The sequence below is a fragment of the Hemicordylus capensis genome, chromosome 5, assembly GCF_027244095.1.
Source record: "Hemicordylus capensis ecotype Gifberg chromosome 5, rHemCap1.1.pri, whole genome shotgun sequence".
NCBI classification, from domain to species: domain Eukaryota; kingdom Metazoa; phylum Chordata; class Lepidosauria; order Squamata; family Cordylidae; genus Hemicordylus; species Hemicordylus capensis.
Genome location: NC_069661.1, coordinates 238102574 through 238124339, shown reverse-complemented (window position 1 = coordinate 238124339; position 21766 = coordinate 238102574). Strand labels below are relative to the sequence as shown.

General features: G+C 43.2%; 1 protein-coding gene across 29 annotated transcripts in view; it reads right to left on the bottom strand.

Moving 5' to 3' along the window:
* The window catches only part of CACNA1C (calcium voltage-gated channel subunit alpha1 C), an 852604-nt gene that overhangs the window by 327897 nt on the left and 502941 nt on the right, over positions 1-21766 (bottom strand). For all 29 annotated transcript variants that reach the window (XM_053254970.1, XM_053254974.1, XM_053254969.1 and 26 more), the window contains one exon: positions 11224-11363. In XM_053254970.1, the coding sequence (XP_053110945.1) occupies positions 11224-11363 (140 nt within the window). The remainder of the gene's footprint in view (positions 1-11223; positions 11364-21766) is intronic.

Below are 21766 nucleotides of genomic sequence, written 5' to 3'. Positions count from 1 at the left end.
AACTTATTTTCACATTCCTTTCATATGTTTTTTTATTTGGACAGTCAATACAAAATGCATATGAATACATGTGGGTGAGTGTTGAGGCTCCGTGCAGTCCACAGCCGGCCATTTCACATACTGTTGAGGTATATTTGGACTGTGAGAGCATATTTTCAGACAATTTATGTTTTTCTAATCTATCTTTAACCAAAGGAACACATTCTGCTTTTTAAACCAATTAACAACAGGCTATTACAGAATAAATGAATACAGAGTAGTGCTTTTAGTAATTTACAGTGACTTAGCCAGTGATCTTTGGAATGAGAATAAGGTTGTCAAAATTTTCATTTTGTTTCATCTGTGAAAAGACAATGTGTCCAGCAACCAGTGGAGGGGGGCCACAAAAAGGGCAAAGTTCATTTATGGATGGTTGTTTCCCACATATTAGATTTCTGAAACAGAAATGGAGGAGGCAGGGGGCAAGCTGTTTGGGGGGTGGGGGGCGCTTGCCCCTCAACAGTCAACAGTGGCAGTGTGATTATAACCAAGTGGTAAGGCCCGTATGATTCATTTATGCACACTGATTTCCACTATGTGGAAATAACCATTTTTGTGCATCTTCAAAACAGGAGACACCTCATCAGTGTGGCTTCATCTTCTTCTTTCAGGAACAAGGTTCCTCCCTGCCCCCACATAGTCCTTTGAATTGTCATTTGCTCAAAGATTTACAGCACATTAAAGGATGACAAATTCAGAGAGTGATCTTGCAAATGTAAAAGTGCAACCTGGGATCAGTATATTATGGCATCCCTTATTTTCTGAGAAAAGATTGCAGGATTTATTATTGACATGCTTTAACAAAATACAGAAATAGATCTTTCTAAGGGACTCTTGAGATCATAAACTATGGGCCTAGCACCAAAGGCACTACATCAGTTGCTGCTGTGTTTTGCTTCCCTTCACGCAAAATGCTGTAATAAAGTGCTGGCTAAACTCCAAAACATTTTTTATAGGCAAGCAAGCTTTATAAGAAAACTGCAGTGCATGAATTCATGGAAGAGGGTATGATCAGGAAAAGAGAAAGAAAAATTGGTTTGCCACCTAGTATATCTATACCACCCACACAGACAACTTGCAACAAATGGAAAAAATAACCTGGCTGAAAACCATCTTGTCCACAATTACCTAATTCCTAGTTCTCATAAGCTATCATCATAATCTATTTTAAGCATGGTAGAACATTTCTTAAGAAAACAATTTCCTTTTTCCAAATAATTAACACAACCAAAGTTGAGCATGTTAAAATCTCATTTATTTCCATAGAACCTATAGATTCTTAAATCTCTGCTATTGAAATCAATAGGATTTAAGAGCACTTACCTTTGGCTAGATCATGACCTATTACTAAGAACTGCCAGGACAGGCTGAAACAAATCTCACATTATAATGGAAATTACAGATGCAAAGAAAAACTGCACTCCCAAATCCTTGCTAAAAATAGCAACTGATGTTCTAATGCAGCACAGATGTGCCAAGAAGATATGTCTGCATGGCAGACAGTTTTCCTAGCTGCACAGTGTCGGGTGTGCAGCAGGGTGGGAGATAATGTCAATGATCTGCTCTGCTTCCAGAGTTGTCCTGCTCCACCTGAAAATATGTCCCTAAGGGTCACACAGCTCTCAGGGACATATTTTCAGGTGACACAGGACACTTCCAGAGGTAAAGCAAGTCACTGAAATTCACCCCCCCCACTGCAGATGCAGATGCAGCAGTAGCAGGGTGAAATCTTAGCAGTGTCGACCCATCTTCCGGGAGTGTCCAAGCTGTTATGAGCCAAGTTGTCAGTCACTGAATGAAGTGCTAATACATTGTTCTTACCCATGGTTAGAGATGAGTCCTCACGCACTTTATTAGCACACATATGATATACACAGATTCAGAATAAATCTCACATTTGTATTTCCAATGCGTAATGTCTCAATGGGCCCTTGATAAATATAGGATCAGGTAAATCTCTGTCAGTGAGGGCATGGCACATAGAAACTTTTGTGCTCTCAGTTTATTGCTTGCACACAGCAGCAGAAATTTAAATAGCAGCATCTGGGAAACAGCACCATTATATGGTGCCTTCTGGATGCTGCCATCTCCATGGCCACCAAAAAGATCCATTCAGTTGCAGTCTGGGTGCTAGAGCATCAGAGCCCTGGGGACAATAAAGCAATTGTGGGCATGTTCCGATTTGTCATCACTTCCAGTACAATGAGCTGTTTTATTTATTTATTTATTTATTTATTTATTTATTTTTATTCGATTTCTATACCACCCTTCCAAAAATGGCTCAGGGTGGTTTACACAGAGAAATAATAAATAAATAAGATGGATCTCTGTCCCCAAAGGTGTCACAATCTAAAAAGAAACATAAGATAGACACCAGCAACAGTTACTGGAGGTACTGTGCTGGGGGTGGATAGGGCCAGTTACTCTCCCCCTGCTAAATAAAGAGAATCACCACGTTAAAAGGTGCCTCTTTGCCAACTTAGCAGGGGTTTCTTACTTACTGTTCAAGTTCTTATTCTAGAATGTTTCTTTCTACTGGTCACACCGATACTTTCCAGAAAGGAGAACAGCTGCCAACTACTATACTTCAATGCCATGTTTAAGTGCCCACTATTGGTGATGAAACAGAAGTGCTGATAACCTTTGGAGCGACCAGCCATCTGGCATTCTTACAGCAGGAAAGCATTGTTTCAGAAATCCCTTGCTGGTGAACAAACATGGTGTTCTCTCAATCACCTTCTGGCACCACTGTAGGTATTATGCCCCAATAAACAGTTGCCTAATTGGTGTTGGATGACAGCCCACTGCAGTATTATGCCTGCTTTCTGCACATCACAGAGTGTTGTACATACTTTTTTATTTTCACCATTATTATTAAGCTAGACAAGATGAAGAAAATGTCTAATGCACTCAGTCTGGGCTGCCCATAAAATCACAATAGAAGAAATAAAAACTCCCTATAAACAGGTATAGAATCTAATCATAATGCCACATCCGTAAGATCATGTCCTCAGCATTAATTAATATGCATGGAATATCAATCCCCCACATCACACACACAGCAGTTTCCTCTCCCAACAATAATTTTGGTGGCAAAGGGGAGCTCAGGCACCCATCACTGAAAGCATCCAAGTTGGAGGGAAGAACTGAGCTTGAAAAACATGTCCCTTTAGATCCAAGCTCCATCTTCCCCTAAGGACCCTTTCAAAAGCAAAGCGGGAGTCAGCCCCTTTTCATTGCCTAGAAGATCATGGGAGACTGGACTTTAGGATGTACACAACAGGGGCATATGTCCTGAGAGTCCAATTCCCCCCCCCCCGCACAAAGGTCCATGCAAAAGTCAAGAGGCAGCTCCGCTTCATCCCCAAAAGGTTATTTCGAGGGGCTGGGTAGTTAACACCTGTGAATCTTTCATATATGCCCCTCGTGGGATATATTCTGGAGCGTATTATATATGATTGATAGACACTAGAAGCTTCACATTAAAGTAATGTAATGTAATGTGCAGCAGTAATGTACACTCAGAGAAGTGAATTATGATCTTTATGGTCTACTCCTAGCAGAGATGACAAGTGAAGAGCTGGGTCTATAGAATCTGGGAGTCATGTGACAGCAGAATCCAATGACATGCTATTTCTGTCTATAACTAGCTTTCAAAATTCCCTAGCTCCTCAGAGGAGCTTCAAAGTTGGGCGCCCCACTGACATAAATAGGAGCTGCACAACAGCACCACAGAGGACATTGCTCCATGTTAAGTGGAAGTGGGAGTGGGGTGGGGACTAACCTAACATAATATGGTGCACGTGGAGGTCTGCCTTAGGCACCAAAATATCTTGGACTGCACCTAGCTACTCTGTGAATATAGCTTTGCTACAGTTTCCAACATCCCATGCATGTTGGAATATGAATAGCAATATTACACAGAAACCCCAACTACTGAAACGTGCTTTTAGTATAATTCTGCTATTAGTATACAAGCATGCCCTCCAAAGGACAAAATGACCCCCAAAATCGTAATAAATTGAGGAAATAATTCTGGGGTTTTTTTTCCAGGAAATGAGCCACGAAATGTGTCCTCCTGTATCCTCTTTTTCCCTGAAGACAAAATGGCGGCAGGAAGTTACCTCTGCAGTCACTTCTGGCCCTCTAGGAACTGTGGATACATGGGTTTTAACCCATCCGTATCTGCGGATGATGGAAACAGGTGTCTATTAGACACCTGCGGACGTTCGGAACTGCGAATAGCAGTCCCGCAAATAACTAGGTTCTCCTGTACTAAAATATTTTTCAGTAGTTGAAGTTCCTGTGTCCTCTTTACCAGTGTTTCTCAAACTTTTTGGAGTCAAGGACCGCTAAATTCTTCGTGCAGAGTTTCAAGGACCGCTACATTCTTCATGCGCAGTTTCCCGGACCAGCAGTTAGTAAAGGGGTTTCAAGTCTGTCTGTCTGTCTGTCTGTCTATCAGACTTCTATACTGCCAAAAACTTGCATCTCTGGGCAGTTTAGAATGAAAATAATATAAGCATTAAAATAATTAAATTTGGAATCTTTTGCAAACATGGAATATTAGGGGTTCTTAACCTTGGGTCCCTCAGTTAAACTCCCATAACCCCCAACAACAATGGCATTTGGCCATTATGGCTGGGGATTATGGGAGTAGAAGTCCACCAACGTCTGGGTACCCAAGGTTGAGAACCCCTGAATCTAAAAGCCTGGGTGAACAAATTTGTCTCCAGTATGTCTGGAGTGGAGGTGCTTGTGATTACTCAATGGAGAGGGGATGTTGGGCCATTAGAAAAATTCAAAAGCTACATGGGGCCAATGAAAACAACATACAAGCAAGCCCCACTGATGCAAGAGGGAAACAGCGTTCCCTCTCAAGGCGCCTCGACCACAACAGGCAGCTGGGTTTCAATCAACCAACCTTTGGCTGCAAACAATGAGCATGCAAGAACCAGCAGCCCTTCAAGTGGCGCCCACTGCCATACTTTTTCCTCCATGCCCCCGCATCGCATACAGTTTGAAGCTGTAAAGATAGGGAATAAGATAGCTGTAGGAAGATCTCAGCAGCACGTGGAGGCAAGGCACAAGAAGGGTCCCACGCCTCCGTTATACTCTTCCTCTTCCGTGCCATGTGCAAAATTGAGTAAGTGAGTGCCTTGATTTCAGTTGGGGGGGGGTTGACTCCCAGTCAGGGACCGGCACTCAACCCTTCGGGGACCGGCAGCGGTCCAGGGACCGGTGGTTGAGAAACACTGCTCTTTACTATTCCAACATTCATGTGATGTCAGGAACTGTTCCAGTAGCAAAGTTGTGTTCAGGTTGTCAGATCTAGAAGGAACCAGTGCTCTTGTACCCCAAAAGTCCTCTGTGATAAGGAGAAGCTCCCCAGCCAGATTTGCTCTCCTCTTTCCCCCCATTCATCATCCTCCATTCATCTTCCCTGCCCCTCTGCCTGTTGCAGCATTTGAGGCTCTAGCTGTTCTTCAGCTTAATGATAGACTTGTGTTCAAAACAAAAAGGTTTAAATGACTGCCCAGATTCTGATTAATTTAGTCACTCATTTCTAATCTGTGTGTTCTTAAATTTCTGTCACCACACAGTTTTAATAATAATCCATGTGTGCAATGGAAGCATAAATGAGAACATTATCTGATACCCTCAGTCATAACTATTTTTTAAAAGATCCATTTGGGGAAGGTTGAATTGTTGGCATCCTTCAAATATCACACTTATGGCAGGAAGTCCATCACAGTATCATCTTTTGAAAGATGAATTCATACAAACATTTTGTGCTGATCAGGTCTCCAAATCGCCTGAATCAGCTAGATCCGGATACAAATCGATTTGACAAATCTTGTCATCTATAAGGTTCTGTGAGACAATGACACAGATTGGCTGCACTGTACAATAATTCCTCATACCAGTTCCAGAAGGAATAGTGCTAGAGTGGGGTCTTACCTAGAAGCTGTGAGGCTGCTCATTCAAAATGATACAGCTGCAGCATAGATTCCCCACCAAATGTAAGTGTAAATGCTGCCCAATTTAAATAATGTTGTCTGCACAGAAAACCAGCACATCAGGAAGATGCCTAGGCTATAACTCTTCTTCCAAACATCCAGTTTTGTATCAGCAGAGAGGATTTATATATATATATATATATATATATATATATATATATATATATATATACACACACACACACATACACACCTCCTGGGAGCCCTTCAGGTACCCCTAGGGGTACTTGTAGCCCCTGTTGGGAACTTCTGCTCTAGATTATAGGTTGGAGATCACATGCCTGAATGTTCCACACACACACACACACAGAACATTCAGGCATGTGATCTCCAACCTATGATCTAGAGCAGAAGTTCCCAACAGGGGCTACAAGTACCCCAGGGGTACCTGAAGGGCTCCCAGGAGGTACTCAGCCCTCTTGCCTTCACATGCTGCACTCACATTATTTGCTCTGAGGATCACTGATCCAAAGCCAATGTATCCTCAGCAATGTGTTCACTGTGGAAGGGGCGGGAGTAGGGTGAAGATTATCCTCCTCTGCTCTTGATTGGCTGGCTACATGCTTAAACTGAGCATACCCATCAATGCTTAAACTCAGCATACTCCTTCCCTCCCCCTCAGAAAAGTAGCAATGATCCCCCCCACCTTGAAATTAATAGTTTCAGTAAGATTACTGATGACTAACTTAGTATGGATGTGAGCCAGTAACCAGAATAGCCCATCACCCTAAATGTAACACTTAATTTTTTTAAAATGTATACAACTGTACCTCATTATCCAGTTAATGAAACCGTGGATAATGAGGCATTGAGTCTATGGGTTTGCAGGGGTTTGGTTCCTAGACTTCTTTTTAAAAAGCCAAAAAAGTGCCCCCCCAATACAAAAATGGGTCAAATGAAGTGCCCTACCATGCCCTGCAGGCCTTCAGGAGTCCAAGGATCTCCACCCCCCACCCCAAGTCTAAAAGTCCCAGGAATTCTGCAAAAAAACCACGGGTTTGGGTTTTAAAAACAACAACAACAACAAATGAGCCATAAAAGGGCCCCCACACTCAAAATGGTGGCCAGAAATGACCTCTGAGTTCATTTTCAGCCACCCCCAACTCGCAGATACACCGGATAAACCCCTTATCTGCCTTTTCTCCTGCATATGCCGAGGTTGGGTGTTAATTACCTGATCACAGATACGTGAGACTGCGGATCACGGGTCCGCGTACAGAGAGGTCCCCCTTTATATGCGTACAAACACTTAAATGTTACAGTTATGAGACGGTTGTAAGATAGAGCTGTAGCTCAGTGGTAGAGTACCTGCTTTGCATGCAAAAGGTCCCAGGTTTAATCCCTGAAACCTCTAGGTAGGGTTGAAAAAGACTCCCACCCATGGAGAGCCACTGCCAGTGTAGACGATACTGAGCTAAATGGATCAAGGGTTTGACTCAGTATAAAGCTGTTTCCTCAGTTCTTATAGCCTACTCCAGTCACTTGCTTACATCCAGATTAAATTACCTATAAGCAGTCTTATTGAAATTAATGAGACAAGTTTACTGACACACACACTCACTCACTCACTCACTCACACAAACTCTATGGGGTACCTGAGCTGAAGGTTTGTGACAGAAAAGGTACAACTGTTCTAAAAAGTTTGGAATCCGTGGTCTAAAGTACCCAGTCTAGGGACAGTCTTACCATGCAACCTTCTGTTCAAGTATATGGATCCTAAGTCTCACGTCTTTGCTACAAAAATTTTTGCTACGGCACTTCTCACCACCCTGTCAAAATGTCAAGGTCACTCATTTCATGAAAGAGGGTTATTAATCAGTTTTCCTGTCCCTGCTCCCTATCATGGGAAGCTGCTTTATACTGAATCAAGTCGTTCGTCCATATAGCTGAATATTGTCTACACTAATTGCCAGTAGTTCCCTGAAATTTCAGAGATGAGTCTCCCCCAATCCTACCTGAAGATGCCAGGAATTGAACCTAGGACCTTCTGCATGTAAAGCAGGTGCTCTATACCACAGTATAGAGAAGTTTCTTGAGACTCTTGAGACATCCCCTTGAGAAGTCTCTTTCCTCTGAAGCCTTTAATCATCTGGCCTGAAGATATGCCCACACAGTATAAATTAAACAGTTGGGATCCACTTCTTTGCCACTGTGTATCTCACAGAGGCAAATTAGTTCCCTCTCACCCAGCAAATGCTTGAGGTCCATTGTGGAATGCTTTGGCTGATCACATTAACACAATATGCACCAGCAGCTAAAATATATACAGAATTATTCTGAATTGAGCCCAATGGTCTATTTGTGGAGTTTGGATGGGATACTAAGAAGGGAGATGGGTTTACGTCAAAAAGGGAGTATATCTGCAGGAAGTTGTTTTTTAAAGTGGTTTTAATTTGCAAATGCAGAATGAACAGACAGAGCAGGCACCCCAATGAGATTGTGCAACCAGGCAGTATTAATTTATTTTAGCAAGACGTTGATGAAGATGAAATTTAATAAGTCAAACATGTATTAGTCAATTCTGTGCGTGGGTGTACCAGACTGCCCTTTCCAATCATCAAGGGGGAGGGCTTTTTAAAATATTGCATCATGCTCTTCCATTGTCAGGTAACATCTGAAGCCTTCTTTTGCCCTCCACCAGTACAGTATGTAATCAACTTTTTTTTTTAAAAGACGTTTAACAAATTTCACAATTTACATAAGGCAGGGAAAGAAGAATTCTCCTTAAAGAGAGAGAGCTTAAGGAAAATAATAACAGTGGTGTCCAGAATAATTGAAGGGTACATATGAAATTACAATTGTTCAGAAGAACTTCTCTACTACAAAAATATATTAGCAATGCAATAAGTTGCTTTGGGAAGCCATTGAACCTTCTTCCCAAGAAGTGTTCAGAATAAGAGTGGCTCACGCACTCCTTCCGTCCTTCTCCAAGCCCTGCGGATGCTGTCTGCAAATGCTTGGAGCCTCTGTGGCTCTTAAGGACTGTATCATCACTGTAGGACTCTTTCCCCATTATTTTCTATGGGGGAAGCATCTTACAGCAACAATGTGTTTCATATGAGTCACAGAGGCTATATGCATTTGCAAGCAGCATTCATGGGGCTTAGTGAAGAACAGAAAAATCATGTGTACCCCGCTATTACATCAGCGGGACGCTGTACAGTACGTGAGCTGGTGACATTAAAGGCATCTGCCAGGATTGCTTTAGTCTATTTGAAAGTTATCTTTCAAATATATATACTCAGCCCTCTAATGTGGTCTACAGGAGAAATACTATTTCATTTTTCCCCAATTGGAGGTGGAATGACAGAGGCATGACTGCCCATAGTGTGCAAACTCATCCCACTATCATCTCTGTTGGCAGTGTCAAGGGCAGTGCCTATTGGCACTGTTAATCCCTGCTAATGGATGAGAGAGGGATGAAAGAGGAGAGCTGGTCTTGTGGTAGCAAGCATGACTTGTCCCCTTAGCTAAGCAGGGTCTGCCCTGGTTGCATATGAATGGGAGACTTCCATTCTCCCATTCATGAGCACTCTAAGATATTCCCCTCAGGGGATGGAGCTGCTCTGAGAAGAGCAGAAGGTTCCATGTTTCCTCCCTGGCAGCTCCAAGATAGGGCTGAGAGAGACTCCTGCCTGCAACCTTGGAGAAGCTGCTGCCAGTCTGTGTAGACAATACTGAGCTAGATGGACCTATGGTCTGACTCAGTATATGGCAGCTTCCTATGCTCCTATGATTTGGACAGAGAATGAGGAGATAGGAGCAACAGAGCTGGTTGAGTGCACCCGTGGCTGAGGGCTCTGTTCTTGTTCTTCCCCAACAGATTATGTCGGCGTGCATGCACTTAACTACTTCTAAATAGCACAAGCTGTTTAGAAGTCAAGTATTGTGCCTTGTAAACCATTTCCCCTGAAGAAGAGTTTTACTCAAAACGCGTCGGGATCTACTCTTTGATCAACTGTATTGCACCGTTCATATTTCCTTCCTTCCTACCTGTAGGTGCTCATGCGCCAACATAGGGCCATAAGCCTTGCAGCTCTTCCGGGGCTTAGACAAATTCATGAAGGACAGGTCTATCAATGGGTACTAGTTTGGTGGCTACAGGCCATCTCCAGCCTCAGAGGCAAGATGCCTCTAAATACCAGTTGCAGGGGAGCAAAAGCAAATGGGAGGCCTCACCTCTTGCTTGTGGGCTTCTCAGAGTCATCTGGTGGGCCACTGTGTGAAACAGGATGCTGGACTAGATAGGCCAGGGCTGTTGTTATGTTCTTCTTATGAGTCACAGCCCTGTCCCCCACAGCAGCTGCAATACATGCTAGGGATTATATAAGAGCAGATGAGGACTGGCTGTTACTGAGCGGCCCCATGAGTTCTGAGAAGTGGCAGCTAGAAGCTCTGCAGCTATACAAGCAGAGGAGAAGGGGCTAGAGGTGGCAGTAACCTCTCCTCTGAGGCCAAACAGGGGGCGGGAGGTTAGAGCACCAGGATGGACCCAGGTCACAACCAGCAGTTTTTGTGGGGTTCTGCAGTGCTTCGAAAACCTCAAAAAATTTGTTTGACCTGGGATGAAAGAAATAAACAGCACAGGAAACCATGTCTCATCCCACTACCTTTACCTATATTCAAAATGATTATCCAACCAGACACAATAAATCCACATTTCAGTGGGCCAGGTGGAGACTGGATTTCTCTTGAAACAGGCATTCAGTCAACAGAAAGGCTCCTTCATCAAGCCAGCCAGCCATATGTGAGATTATTAATAGACATCAGCATCAGAGCAAGTGACCTGGTGTTGCATTGATTTGATTCATATTAGATTCATTATAGTGATCATGTGTTCATTTCATATTGTTCTAAACTGATCTATTAGATCATTTAGAGATAGCTTGATCATACATGGCCTGTGAAGCAACTCCACTCTTATAAAATATCTCTCCCCTCCTATCACTCATATCTCTCATTAGTTTATTATTTGTATTCGATGGAACCTGTAACCACTATAATGTGCAAATCTTCCATACTCCTGCTTTATCTTCCATTATGAAATCTAATATCATGTTAAGGCTTGAATATATTTCCACACATCTCTTTCTGCATTCTCCTCTCACAACATTTGCTAATTCCATTAACACACACACAGACAGACTTGAACTTGGTTACTTACTAGGAACTCCAGATACCAGTCGTAAGGGACGCAGTACTCGGAAAGCCCGAAGTGCTTTCACATCAAATCCGGCACCTTTGCCTCCTATTGAATTTACCCCATCTGCTTTGGTTGCTTGTTCTAAAATTGCACTAAAAAGCCTGGAGGGGAGGAAAAGGAAAAGGAAATAAGCTGTTAGTAGACAGCATGGACAATAGCCATTTTATATCTTTCAGATACTGCATTTTATTGTTAAATTTTATTGTTAAATTTATATACCGCCTTTCATTAAAACAATTCCAAGGCAGTTTGCATGATATGAGATCCCTAGAAGGGAAGAATTTTTGCATTCTTCTAAGACATGCTGATTGAAAATAAATGTGCCTTCAGCTGCCAGTCACCTTCTGGCTTACAGTTATTTATGAACCATCTTTCAAAACCCAAAGAGGTTTTGAAACTCAAAAGAAATTATCAGAGGATAATATTCCTGTACATAACAGAATTATTTTAATCAAGTTCTTATGCTTCTAGCTTTGATTACACATTCATCAATTTCAAATTGCATTGGATGGATGGATTGACAGACACAAGGAATATTAGAATTAGATCAAAATTACTGAGAATTTACTATATTTGCAAAATTGTTGTAATCGTTAGACACAAATTAGATCATAGCAAACTAGAGTTGTTTAAGGCTCCAGAGCTTCACAAACAGCAACAAAGACTAATGTTTTTCTCTGATTTTGCAAACAGGCAGTGCAAATACTTTTGGCTGCAGTCTGGCACTGTGCATACATGGACAACAAGGAAACAGCTTCGTGTTTTTATAACTGTAGAGACCTCCCAGCATACATTCAGGGATTTCCTGTTCTCTTCTGAGAAAGAAAATACATCACGGACAATGATAAGCCATGTATGTCTGGGCCACTGCAGATCCTTAAGATCATGACCAGTATGGTAAAGTGTATAACTTTAGAACTCTGAGGCATGGGTTCAAATCCTTGTTCAGCTCACTGACAGGTCTTTTAGCAGTAATTTGCTCAGCTTTTGACTGCAGTCCTAAGCATAATTTCCAGGAAGTAGGTTCAACAGAACTCAATGGGAATTGCTACCAAGTAAACAGATTTAGGAATGAACTAGTATCTATGGGAATAATAATGACATACATCATAGGCCTATTATGTGGGCAAACAACATACAGCCTGTGAAGCACCTTGAAAATTATAAAAATCCTCAGTGATTTTTTAGAAGAATCTTGCACAGAAATATTCTCTTTCCACTGTAATCAGATGATACTCATAGAGGGAGCAGATGCCAGGTTTGGCTCTGCAGATTTCTTGCAGTCCAGTGAACAAGCATTAGGAATGTGTTCTGTTTCCTATTCAAATGCATCTGCCTTCCTGCTAAACATAATCCTCTTGCCAGATGATGAGTGACGTGTCTGCACAGCAGTCCCAGTCCTCTGGGAGCCTGCGTAGCAGAGTTCACTGCCAGAGGTTTCTCTGATAGTGTTTTACAGCTTTAATAAAATCCCTGAAAAACCAGAACCCTGGAAGAAGAAGAAGAAGAAGAAGAAACCTCTGAATCTAGCATCTGTGGAAGAAAGCTTGCCACTCCCAGGGAGACATTAACCATTATGCTCAGTTTGACACAGAATGGGAACCCTGTCAAATTGCAGACTTTCACTATAGTGTAACTAGGGTGGAAGATTGCATCTTCTGCTCTGTTCTGTGCGATTCTCTCATCATATGAAAAGGTTATCAAAGGCCCTGCAACTCAAGTGTGTCCATGTTAGCCCCTGCTAACTGGGCAAAGAGGCACCTTTTACCGTGGTGATTCTCTTTATTTAGCAGGAGAGTAACTGGCCCTATCCACCCCCAGCACAGTACTTCCAGTGACTGTTGCTGGTGTCTATCTTGTTTTTTGTTTTTAGAATGTGAGCCCTTTGGATACAGGGAGCCATCTTATTTATTTATTATTTCTCTGTGTAAACCGCCCTGAGCCATTTTTGGAAGGGTGGTATAGAAATAGAATTATTAATAATAATAATAATAATAATGATGATGATGAATAATGATGATGAATGATGATGATGATGATGATGTTGTTGTTGTTACTCCCTGGACAGAGGTTTTAAAACTTTCTTTCAAGAATCCTTTACTATAAAGACATGGCATTTTCCTTTAAAAAGAAAAATGAAAACCAAACATTCCACTGAAAGTAACCCACTTGCCACAACATAGGAAGCTGCCTTCTGCAGAATCAGACCATTGGTCCATCAAGTTCAGCCCTTTCCCAGGCCTGCTATGACCCATCCCCAATATCTGAAAAGCAGCCAAGATAAACACAGGATTCCCCCCCAAATAGGACATACTCTCTGGGTATGTTTCCAGTAGTTCATTTATCAAAGTTATATTCTCCCTCCCTTAATGGAACTCAGGATGAAGCTACAATCCCATTTTATCCCCACAACCATCCTTTGAAGTAGGGCAGGTTGAGAGAACACGAATGGCCCAAATGAAGATCTGAATCCCAGTAGGGATGTGCATGGTCCAGACCGGTCTGGACCAGCACCGAGGGGGGGTCTCCCTTTAAGGGCGGGGGGTAGAACTTACCCCTCCCGCCGCTCTTCCCCCTCCGGCGCTGTAGTTAAAAGCGAAGTTTTTGGGGCGGCAGCGTTCCTCGCTGCCGCCCCTGCCCCCGTCGTCGCTTGTTAGTCTCTGTAATAGTAGCACGCATGCGTGTGTGGCGGCAACAGGCGCGCACGCGCCGCCACACACGCATGCATGCTACTATTACAGAGACTAACAAGCGACGACGGGGGCAGGGGCGGCAGCGAGGAACGCTGCCGCCCCCAAAACTTCGCTTTCAACTACAGCGCCGGAGGGGGAAGAGCAGCGGGAGGGGTAAGTTCTACCCCCCCGCCCTTAAAGGGAGACCCCCCCTTGGTGCCGGACCGCCGGACCGGTCCGGCTGCGAACCGGTTTGGAGGCCTCCAACATGGCCTCCGGACCGGTTCGTGCACACCCCTAAATCCCAGTCTCCCAATTCAAGACCAATACTACACCACACTGGATCTCTGTAGGTCTTCCAGATATGGTGTAGCATAACAACTCTGTAACTTTCATTGTTATGGGGTTCAATATTATCCATGCCTCACTTGCCCTGTTGGTAGGATGAGGGGGAGAGTACTCTTTTCAAGTCTTCCATGCTGGGGACAAGGAAATGCAAACAAGAGTAGAGTTCTTGTAGCTTTAATCCTTGTACAGATGAAAGAATGTTGGTATGTGTGGTAAGGGATGTGGAAAGTTACACGTCACGATGACCTATTTTAAAAGAAGTTTTCAAATTATCTGTGAATTTTTATCACACCCTTCCCCTAAAAAGCTCAGCGCAGTACACATGGGACCCTCCCATTTTATCCTCACATCAGCTCTGTGATGTAGGAAGCCAGATAGATAGATAGAGAAGCTATTAGGGATGTGCACAAAACCGGTTTGCCCGGTTCGGTTCGAATACGAACCAGGTTCGAACCAGGAGGGGGTGGTTCAGTTTTGGTTTTGCTCGAACCTCCCCCTGGTTCGGTTCGAATTCAAACCGGTTTGAACTGGTTTGGACACCCAAAAATTGGTAGAATGGTAGCTGGCACCCAGGGGTACCTGCCACCCAAACCCCAAAGCAATCGGACACTTGTACGATTTTTTATGAATTTTTGAAAATTATTTCTATGTTTTTCTCATAGGATATAATGGGACTCCAACCAGCCCATTATTCCTTATTGTGGAGCACCCATGGGTGCCAACAACCATGCAAACCCTGAAGCAATCAGACACCCCTATGATCTTTTATGAATATTTGAAATATTTTTAATTATTTTTCTCATAGGGTATAATAGGACCCGAACCAGCCCATATCCCCTATTGTGGAGCACCTAGGGGCACAAAAGTGGGGTAGGTGGTAGACAACCAGGGGTGCCTACTATCCACAAAGTTCCAAGGCAATCAGACACTCCTCTGATTATTGGTGAATTTTAAAATTATTTTGGAATTACTAATAGAGAATAATGAGGATTGCAGCAAATGTACAGCTTCACGTCGGGGAGAAAGGGGTGTCCAAGAGCAGAGTGTGGTGGGTGGTAGTGCCCAAGGGGGGCAAGGAAGCTATCAGAATTATTTGAAAGGAATTGGGCAAAAGGCTGGTTTTTAAGTGATTTTTGAAGTTTATGCAACTTTAAGGTTTTTCTCCATAAAGAAGCATGGAGGTGTCAGCAAATGTATAGCTTCACATCGGGGGGAAAGGGGTGTCCAAGAGCAGAGTGTGGTGGGTGGTAGTGCCCAAGGGGGGCCAGGTAGCTATCAGAATTATTTGAAAGGAATTGGGCAAAGGGCTGATTTTTAAGTGATTTTTGAAGTTTATGTGTCTTTAAGGTTAGCAATGAGAGTGGATTCATAGTTTGTCATTGAAAATCTTATATGCTACCAAAGAATCTACACTCAGAACACTTCAGAAACAACAAAACCCAGTACCCCATGGGTTAGCAACCCATGGAGGTGGTTGGCACCCTCGCTCTGGGCCACCCCAGCACCCCCCAAGTGCAGTTATGGGGCTGCTGAAACCTCCATTCTTCCCTATGGAGAAAAACCTTAAAGCCACTTGAGGGGTGCTGGGGTGGCCCAGAGTGAGTGGTGGTCTAGTGCAAAGAGGGTGCCAACCACCCCCATGGGTGGTTCCAGCCCCAGCCAGGTTCCAGCAGCACCGCAGCGGCAAAACTGCCTCCATAGCCACTCTTTAAAAGGAGATTAGGAGAGCGAGTACTCTCCTAACCCCATAACCCTATTTCTGTGACTGTCTGCTAGCTTTGGCTACTTGCAGCCACAGCTGACAGATTGTGGGGATCCTGGCCAGCTTCGAGGGGGACCCCCATAATGCACCATGCACTCACACGGTGCATTATGGGAGCGCGGGGGCAGGGTAACATCTCGGCACTCCGAGTTACCGGCAGCAGCCAGTAATCGCCTGGGCGGGCGATCCGCCCACTGAGGAAGGAGCCCTCAGTCATCTGCAGGGAGCTTTCTAAGGCTTCCTCCCTGCTAGCCCTCTTGTGCTTCCTCTCTGCTCATGAAAAAGGGCTCATAGATACATAGCTTAATACCTTTCAATAACAGGGAGCAAACAAACAGAGCACCTGATGTAGAAGTGGAAACGGAAAGAAAACACAACAGAGAATTAACTTGTCTTGAGTTTATCTGAGTTTTGGGCAATGAGCTTCGTTCCCTTTTGAAGTATTTTGCTCTGAGTTAACCAACTAAGACACCGTTGTTATTTATAAAATGCCTTAAGCTATTTGGCACAATCCAGCAAAAATTACACAAATTTAATCTGACAGATCTGAATTGGAAAGATTTAAGCATGTGTTTTATTTCCCCATCAAAGTCTATGGGAATGCTTAACTTTTGCTTAAAAATGAGCATAAAATGCCTGATGAAATCTCAGATGTTCAAGGCAGGTGAGCTTGGGCTTACATCCTTGTGCACTGAAGATGCACCCCATGTGCCTGTTCCTATAGTGTATTTCTTTGTCTGCAGCATATAAGAACTGGAAATGTATTGAAAACAATCACTCCACTCCCCTTCCCACACCACACTAGCAAAGAGAGATATAAAAGAGATTAGGACCCCTACAGGTTTAATCTTCTATTAGAAGTATAGAGCCCCTTTCCTCCATTGCATCTGGACACCCTATGGCTGTTCTATCTGTCCTGCATTGCTTATGAGCTTGCCCAGGGCCTTTGGCTGGCCAGTGCCAGAAGAGATGGAGAGCTAGTTTTGATGGACCTTCTATCTGATCTCATCAGCATCATAGCATTTTTCTAAAAAATGATCTTATGGAGGCTAAGGGCAGGTAACAGCTCCTTCTCAAAGGATGACTCACACTAATTTGGGATGGGTATATGTCAGCCCATCCTTCTGAGTTGTTCAAGTCCTAATTATTCATTTTAAAAAAGATCACCTTGACAAATGCCATATAGTAGCTTTATATGACAAAAACACAAGACTATTTTTCTGCAATGATATCATATGCTTCCAAGGCCTTGAATTTTAGGGTGATGCTTTACATGGAAGAAATGTACAGATATGTCCATTTCCAGTAGGGAAGTAAAACAGAATGAAAAAAGTAAAGCAGAATTTTGATCAGGGAGTAACTAACAGAAGGCTTTTCTGCCCCATTAAACGTGTGGAGGGTTTGATCCCTTCACTCTGCTAGAAACATTTTTATCTCTAGAGCTTTATAACTGCTACCTGAGCAAAGGGACTTCTTCAAAGAAGTATTTGACTGCTCTTTTGTAAAAGGGTCATAGGCTATTTGAGGATGAGTTAAGCTGCCAGAAAATGCCTCTGTTCAAGTGCAAGAAAGAATAAGCTATTACAAAACTAGATTTTGAAATGTGTCCTTCTTCAGAAGTGTTTAATCAATTCCTTGTATTTCTTGCTCATCCCTTTTCCTGATGAGATTTTCTATTGCTAATGTATGCAAGCTGCTTTCTTCTTCCCCAAACAGTGCATGCGTCTAGACAGGCTCAGTGGTAATACCATGGCTGACATCCAGACCAATGCTGCATTTGCAGAACAGAATTGTGCTACTGCAAGAAAATTGCATAGCTGTGCAAAGTTGTGGGGAGGTTTGAAGTTGTGCTCTTGTGCCAAAATTCACAAAAGAAGAGGCTTCACATCAGGAAAGTTGTTAACTTGTTGAGCAAGTGTAAACATGAGTGCACTAGCACATTAGTCAGGAACAGATGCTCCTAACTTAGTGCAACTGGTTAGCACAACATCCTTGCGCTAGAGCTATATGATTGCACAAGTGCAGCATTAGTCTGGATGTTGTCCATTGCCTTTAGTGCTGTTTACTGTAATCTAATGTAACTAGCTGATCCGGTGCAGAGCATCTGTGCCCCTAGTTCACCGCCGCTACCGCTTTCTCCCCCCACCCCACTGCTGCTTTTTTGCCTGCCTACCCCCGCTGCCTTCTCCCCCTGCCTATCTTCTTCCCCGCCCACCCCCTGCCTGCCGTCTTCTTCCTTCCCCTGCCCGCTGGCAGTCCATTTCCCCACCCGCCATCTGCCTGCCGTCTTCTTGTTTCCCCACCCGCCCCCTGCCCATCATCTTCTTCCTTCCCTGCCCGCCTGTCGTCTGTTTCTCTGCCCACCGCCGCTGTTTTCTTCAGCTGGCGCCATTTGCTACCACTTTTTTACCCACCCACCGGCTGGCTGCTGCCATTTTCTATCTGGCTGCCGCCATTTACTATCCGGCAGCTCTCCAAACTCTCGCAAGAGCTGCCACACATGGGATTAGCCATGGGTATGCCTTAGAGAAATATATATTAAAAAGATAAATAAATAATAATTTACTACAGCCATGGCTGGCACTACTAGATGGCAATAGGGCACGTGCTGTGGCCCAGACACACTTGGGTCAGAAGCAGCATATTAAATGCATGCTGCCTCAATCTGGCCAAGATTTCTGCAAAGTGAGAGGGTGCTCCAGACCCCTCTGTCTCCCACACTACTGCTCATGCCCCAATACTCAGAAAACTTTGCACATTTTTCTGTTGTAGAGCCACAGGGACCACAATTGCATTGATGCTCTTGAAGTCAAGAAAGGAAGGGGATGATGACTCTTTAGTAATATGCTGTTCATGGACTATCAATCAATCAATCAATCAAACAAAGTTGCCCATGATTCAGCAGCTGTTCAACACTGTAAGTCTTTGACTAGCTGGCTAGACTGATTTTTTTATTTCTGGCTACTCAGAATTATAATGTAAGGCTATCTGCTATGCACACACTCTATCTCTTTGAAATTAGACCATCATGTTCTGTAATAACAGAAATAGACATATGATGGCCAGTCAGTAGATGACAAACCATCTTACTGAGTGCCACAACAACCTGAGTTCTGCAATAAATTAATGAAGAATACAATTCTCAAACCACTTATTTTGGAATACTCCAATTTATGATCACAAATACAGATTAGGATTATTCATTTCACCCATAAACACATGTGCTCATGTTACTTGAGACAGCTACTGAATTGGTTCCAGAATTTGCCTGATTCAATGGTTATTTCAAATTAATGAACGTGAGGTACGGGGTTGTGGTCTTGTTTATGCTAGATAACTACCCCCACAACATAACCTCCAATAAAGTATTAGAAAGTAGCAGGAATTAATTATTGTGTAGAAATATTGGAATGATGCAGAGGGTTTCCACACAAGAAAGAAATATGGAATAAATGGAATACTCTCTGAGACAAGAAGCCATGAACAGTAGTAGTAGTACCAACCAGCTTCAATACACTAAGAACAACTTCTTCTTTGAGGTTCTGCTATTTGTCTTCCTGTGTCAGAACCCAAATTGATTTAGGAACTGCTATCTGGAATTGCTCACACAGTAAGGTGAAGGTAAAGTTGTGCTGTTGAGTTGGTGTCGATTCCTGACGACCACAGAGCCATGTGGTTTTCTTTGGTAGAATACAGGAGGGGTTTACCATTGCCATCTCCTGCACAGTATGAGACGATGCCTTTCAGCATTTTCCTATATCGCTGCTGCCCAATATAAGTGTTTCCCATAGTCTGGGAAACATACTGGTGGGAATTCAAACCAGCAATCTCTTGCTCCCTAGGCAAGTTACGTCTCTGCTGCGCCATTAAGTGAGGGTGCTCACACAGTACTAGAGGGGAAAAGGTCTTAGAGTGGCTATGAGTTGTGCATTCAGCACCTATTAGTATGGCTGAAGTGTTCCACTTCCTGTAGAAGAGATTCATATACTTTCATCAAGACTGTGATCAGTCTCCTCTTTAATAATTCCATGTAGACTTGCCTCTCATTATTGTCCCCTTTTCCGACTTAGAAATAATGGTTTTTCAAAACCTGGCTTGGAAAATTAGGTGCCGTTTAATTTACTTTAACCTAACTGAAGCTAATTCTAGGAAAATTATATTAGGAAATGTGGTTTGATCACAGGATTGCTTGACTAAGACATTTCCGAGTTCCTTTGAAGAAATAGGGAAACACAAATTAATCAAGAAAATGTAGCAATTGACCTAATTAGGAACAAGACCCAAATCTATATTTAGTTTTAATATTTTTATGAGTCACAGTCCTGCCTGACCACCTGCTTCCCTTCTTTATACACTTTTGCTGTGCTCCACTGCAAGTTTTGAGGCAATCTGGGATTTCCAATGGATGGCTTGATTACAAGCACTGAAGGCAGTTTCTCAGTAATAGTTCAATGGAAGTAGATGATAAGTAGGCAATGCTCTATCAAATAAATGTCACTCTCAGGAACTCCTATGTATCAAATAGATCAAATTTGAAAGCTTGCATGTGTCTAGGAATTTGATGAAAGTTCTACGAATTTTGACAAGGTCTGCCCCCTTTTAATGGACATGAGCACCATACAATATATTTAAACTATAATGGGAAAAACAGCCCCAATACACCTATATATTACATTTCCTCTTGTTCTTCCTCTAAGGACCTTTGGTAGATATACATAGATCTCCTTCCAACCCCCATTTCATCTTCATAACAACTAGTGAAACCAGCAATCCAATTTATGCCACCCTTTTGGAGGCCTCAAAAATTGTGGGAAGGGTTTTCATCAGAAACTTTTCATCAAGGGGGTGAAATGGATGCAAATTTTTTGTTGGGGGCCTTGCTATGGCTCTGCAATGGTGATAGCAGCAGCAGAACTTGCAGGGCCCTCCCCACCCCCACCCCCCAGAATGGATTGCACGGAAATGAAATATAACAATGTTACATCATTCCAGGTTCATTATGAGTAACAAACAAACAAACAAGGCAGCCTTGTGTGCCTTCAGGTGGCCACTGTGTCCCCGCCATCCTCCCACAAAAGAAATGTACCTCCCACTAAAGAAATGTATCATGACACTGCATCATTCCCCAGTGTGTTCTGGGGGGAAATGTCAGCCAGTAGGAGCTAGCTGCTGGGAAGAGCGGCAGTGCTGAAGCACTGAAGCTGCCACCATAGAGGCACAATATTTTCTTTTAAAGCAAGAAAGAGAAATCCTCCCATCCCAAATGCTTTGCAATACTTTCATGGGGCCCCTATAGAACTACCATGACGACCTGAAATGCATAAAATAATTTTCACAAATTAATTGGGCCACCACTGATAACAACTCTTTGAAGACAGTTAGGTTGACAAAAGAATAGGTAGTCCAAGATTACCCAGTGAGTATCTTGGCTGAGTGATTTGAACTCAGATCTCTCTAGTCTCAATCCCATCCTCTACCCACCACATTACCCTGGCAACTGGGTGGTCTTGGGGCCATAGCTCAGTTACAAGCACATGCCTTGCATACAGAAAGTCCCATCTGCAGCCATCTGACCTCAGGGGACAATGGTGGGCCCTCTGATGGGCTGGGCTGACCCCAGATCCTAGGTCTGAACATTATTTACAGTAGCTGGCAAAGGCTTTCCTGTAGGCCTGTGCAATTATTTGACTCCAAATAGCAAAAGTCAAAATATGTGCACAAT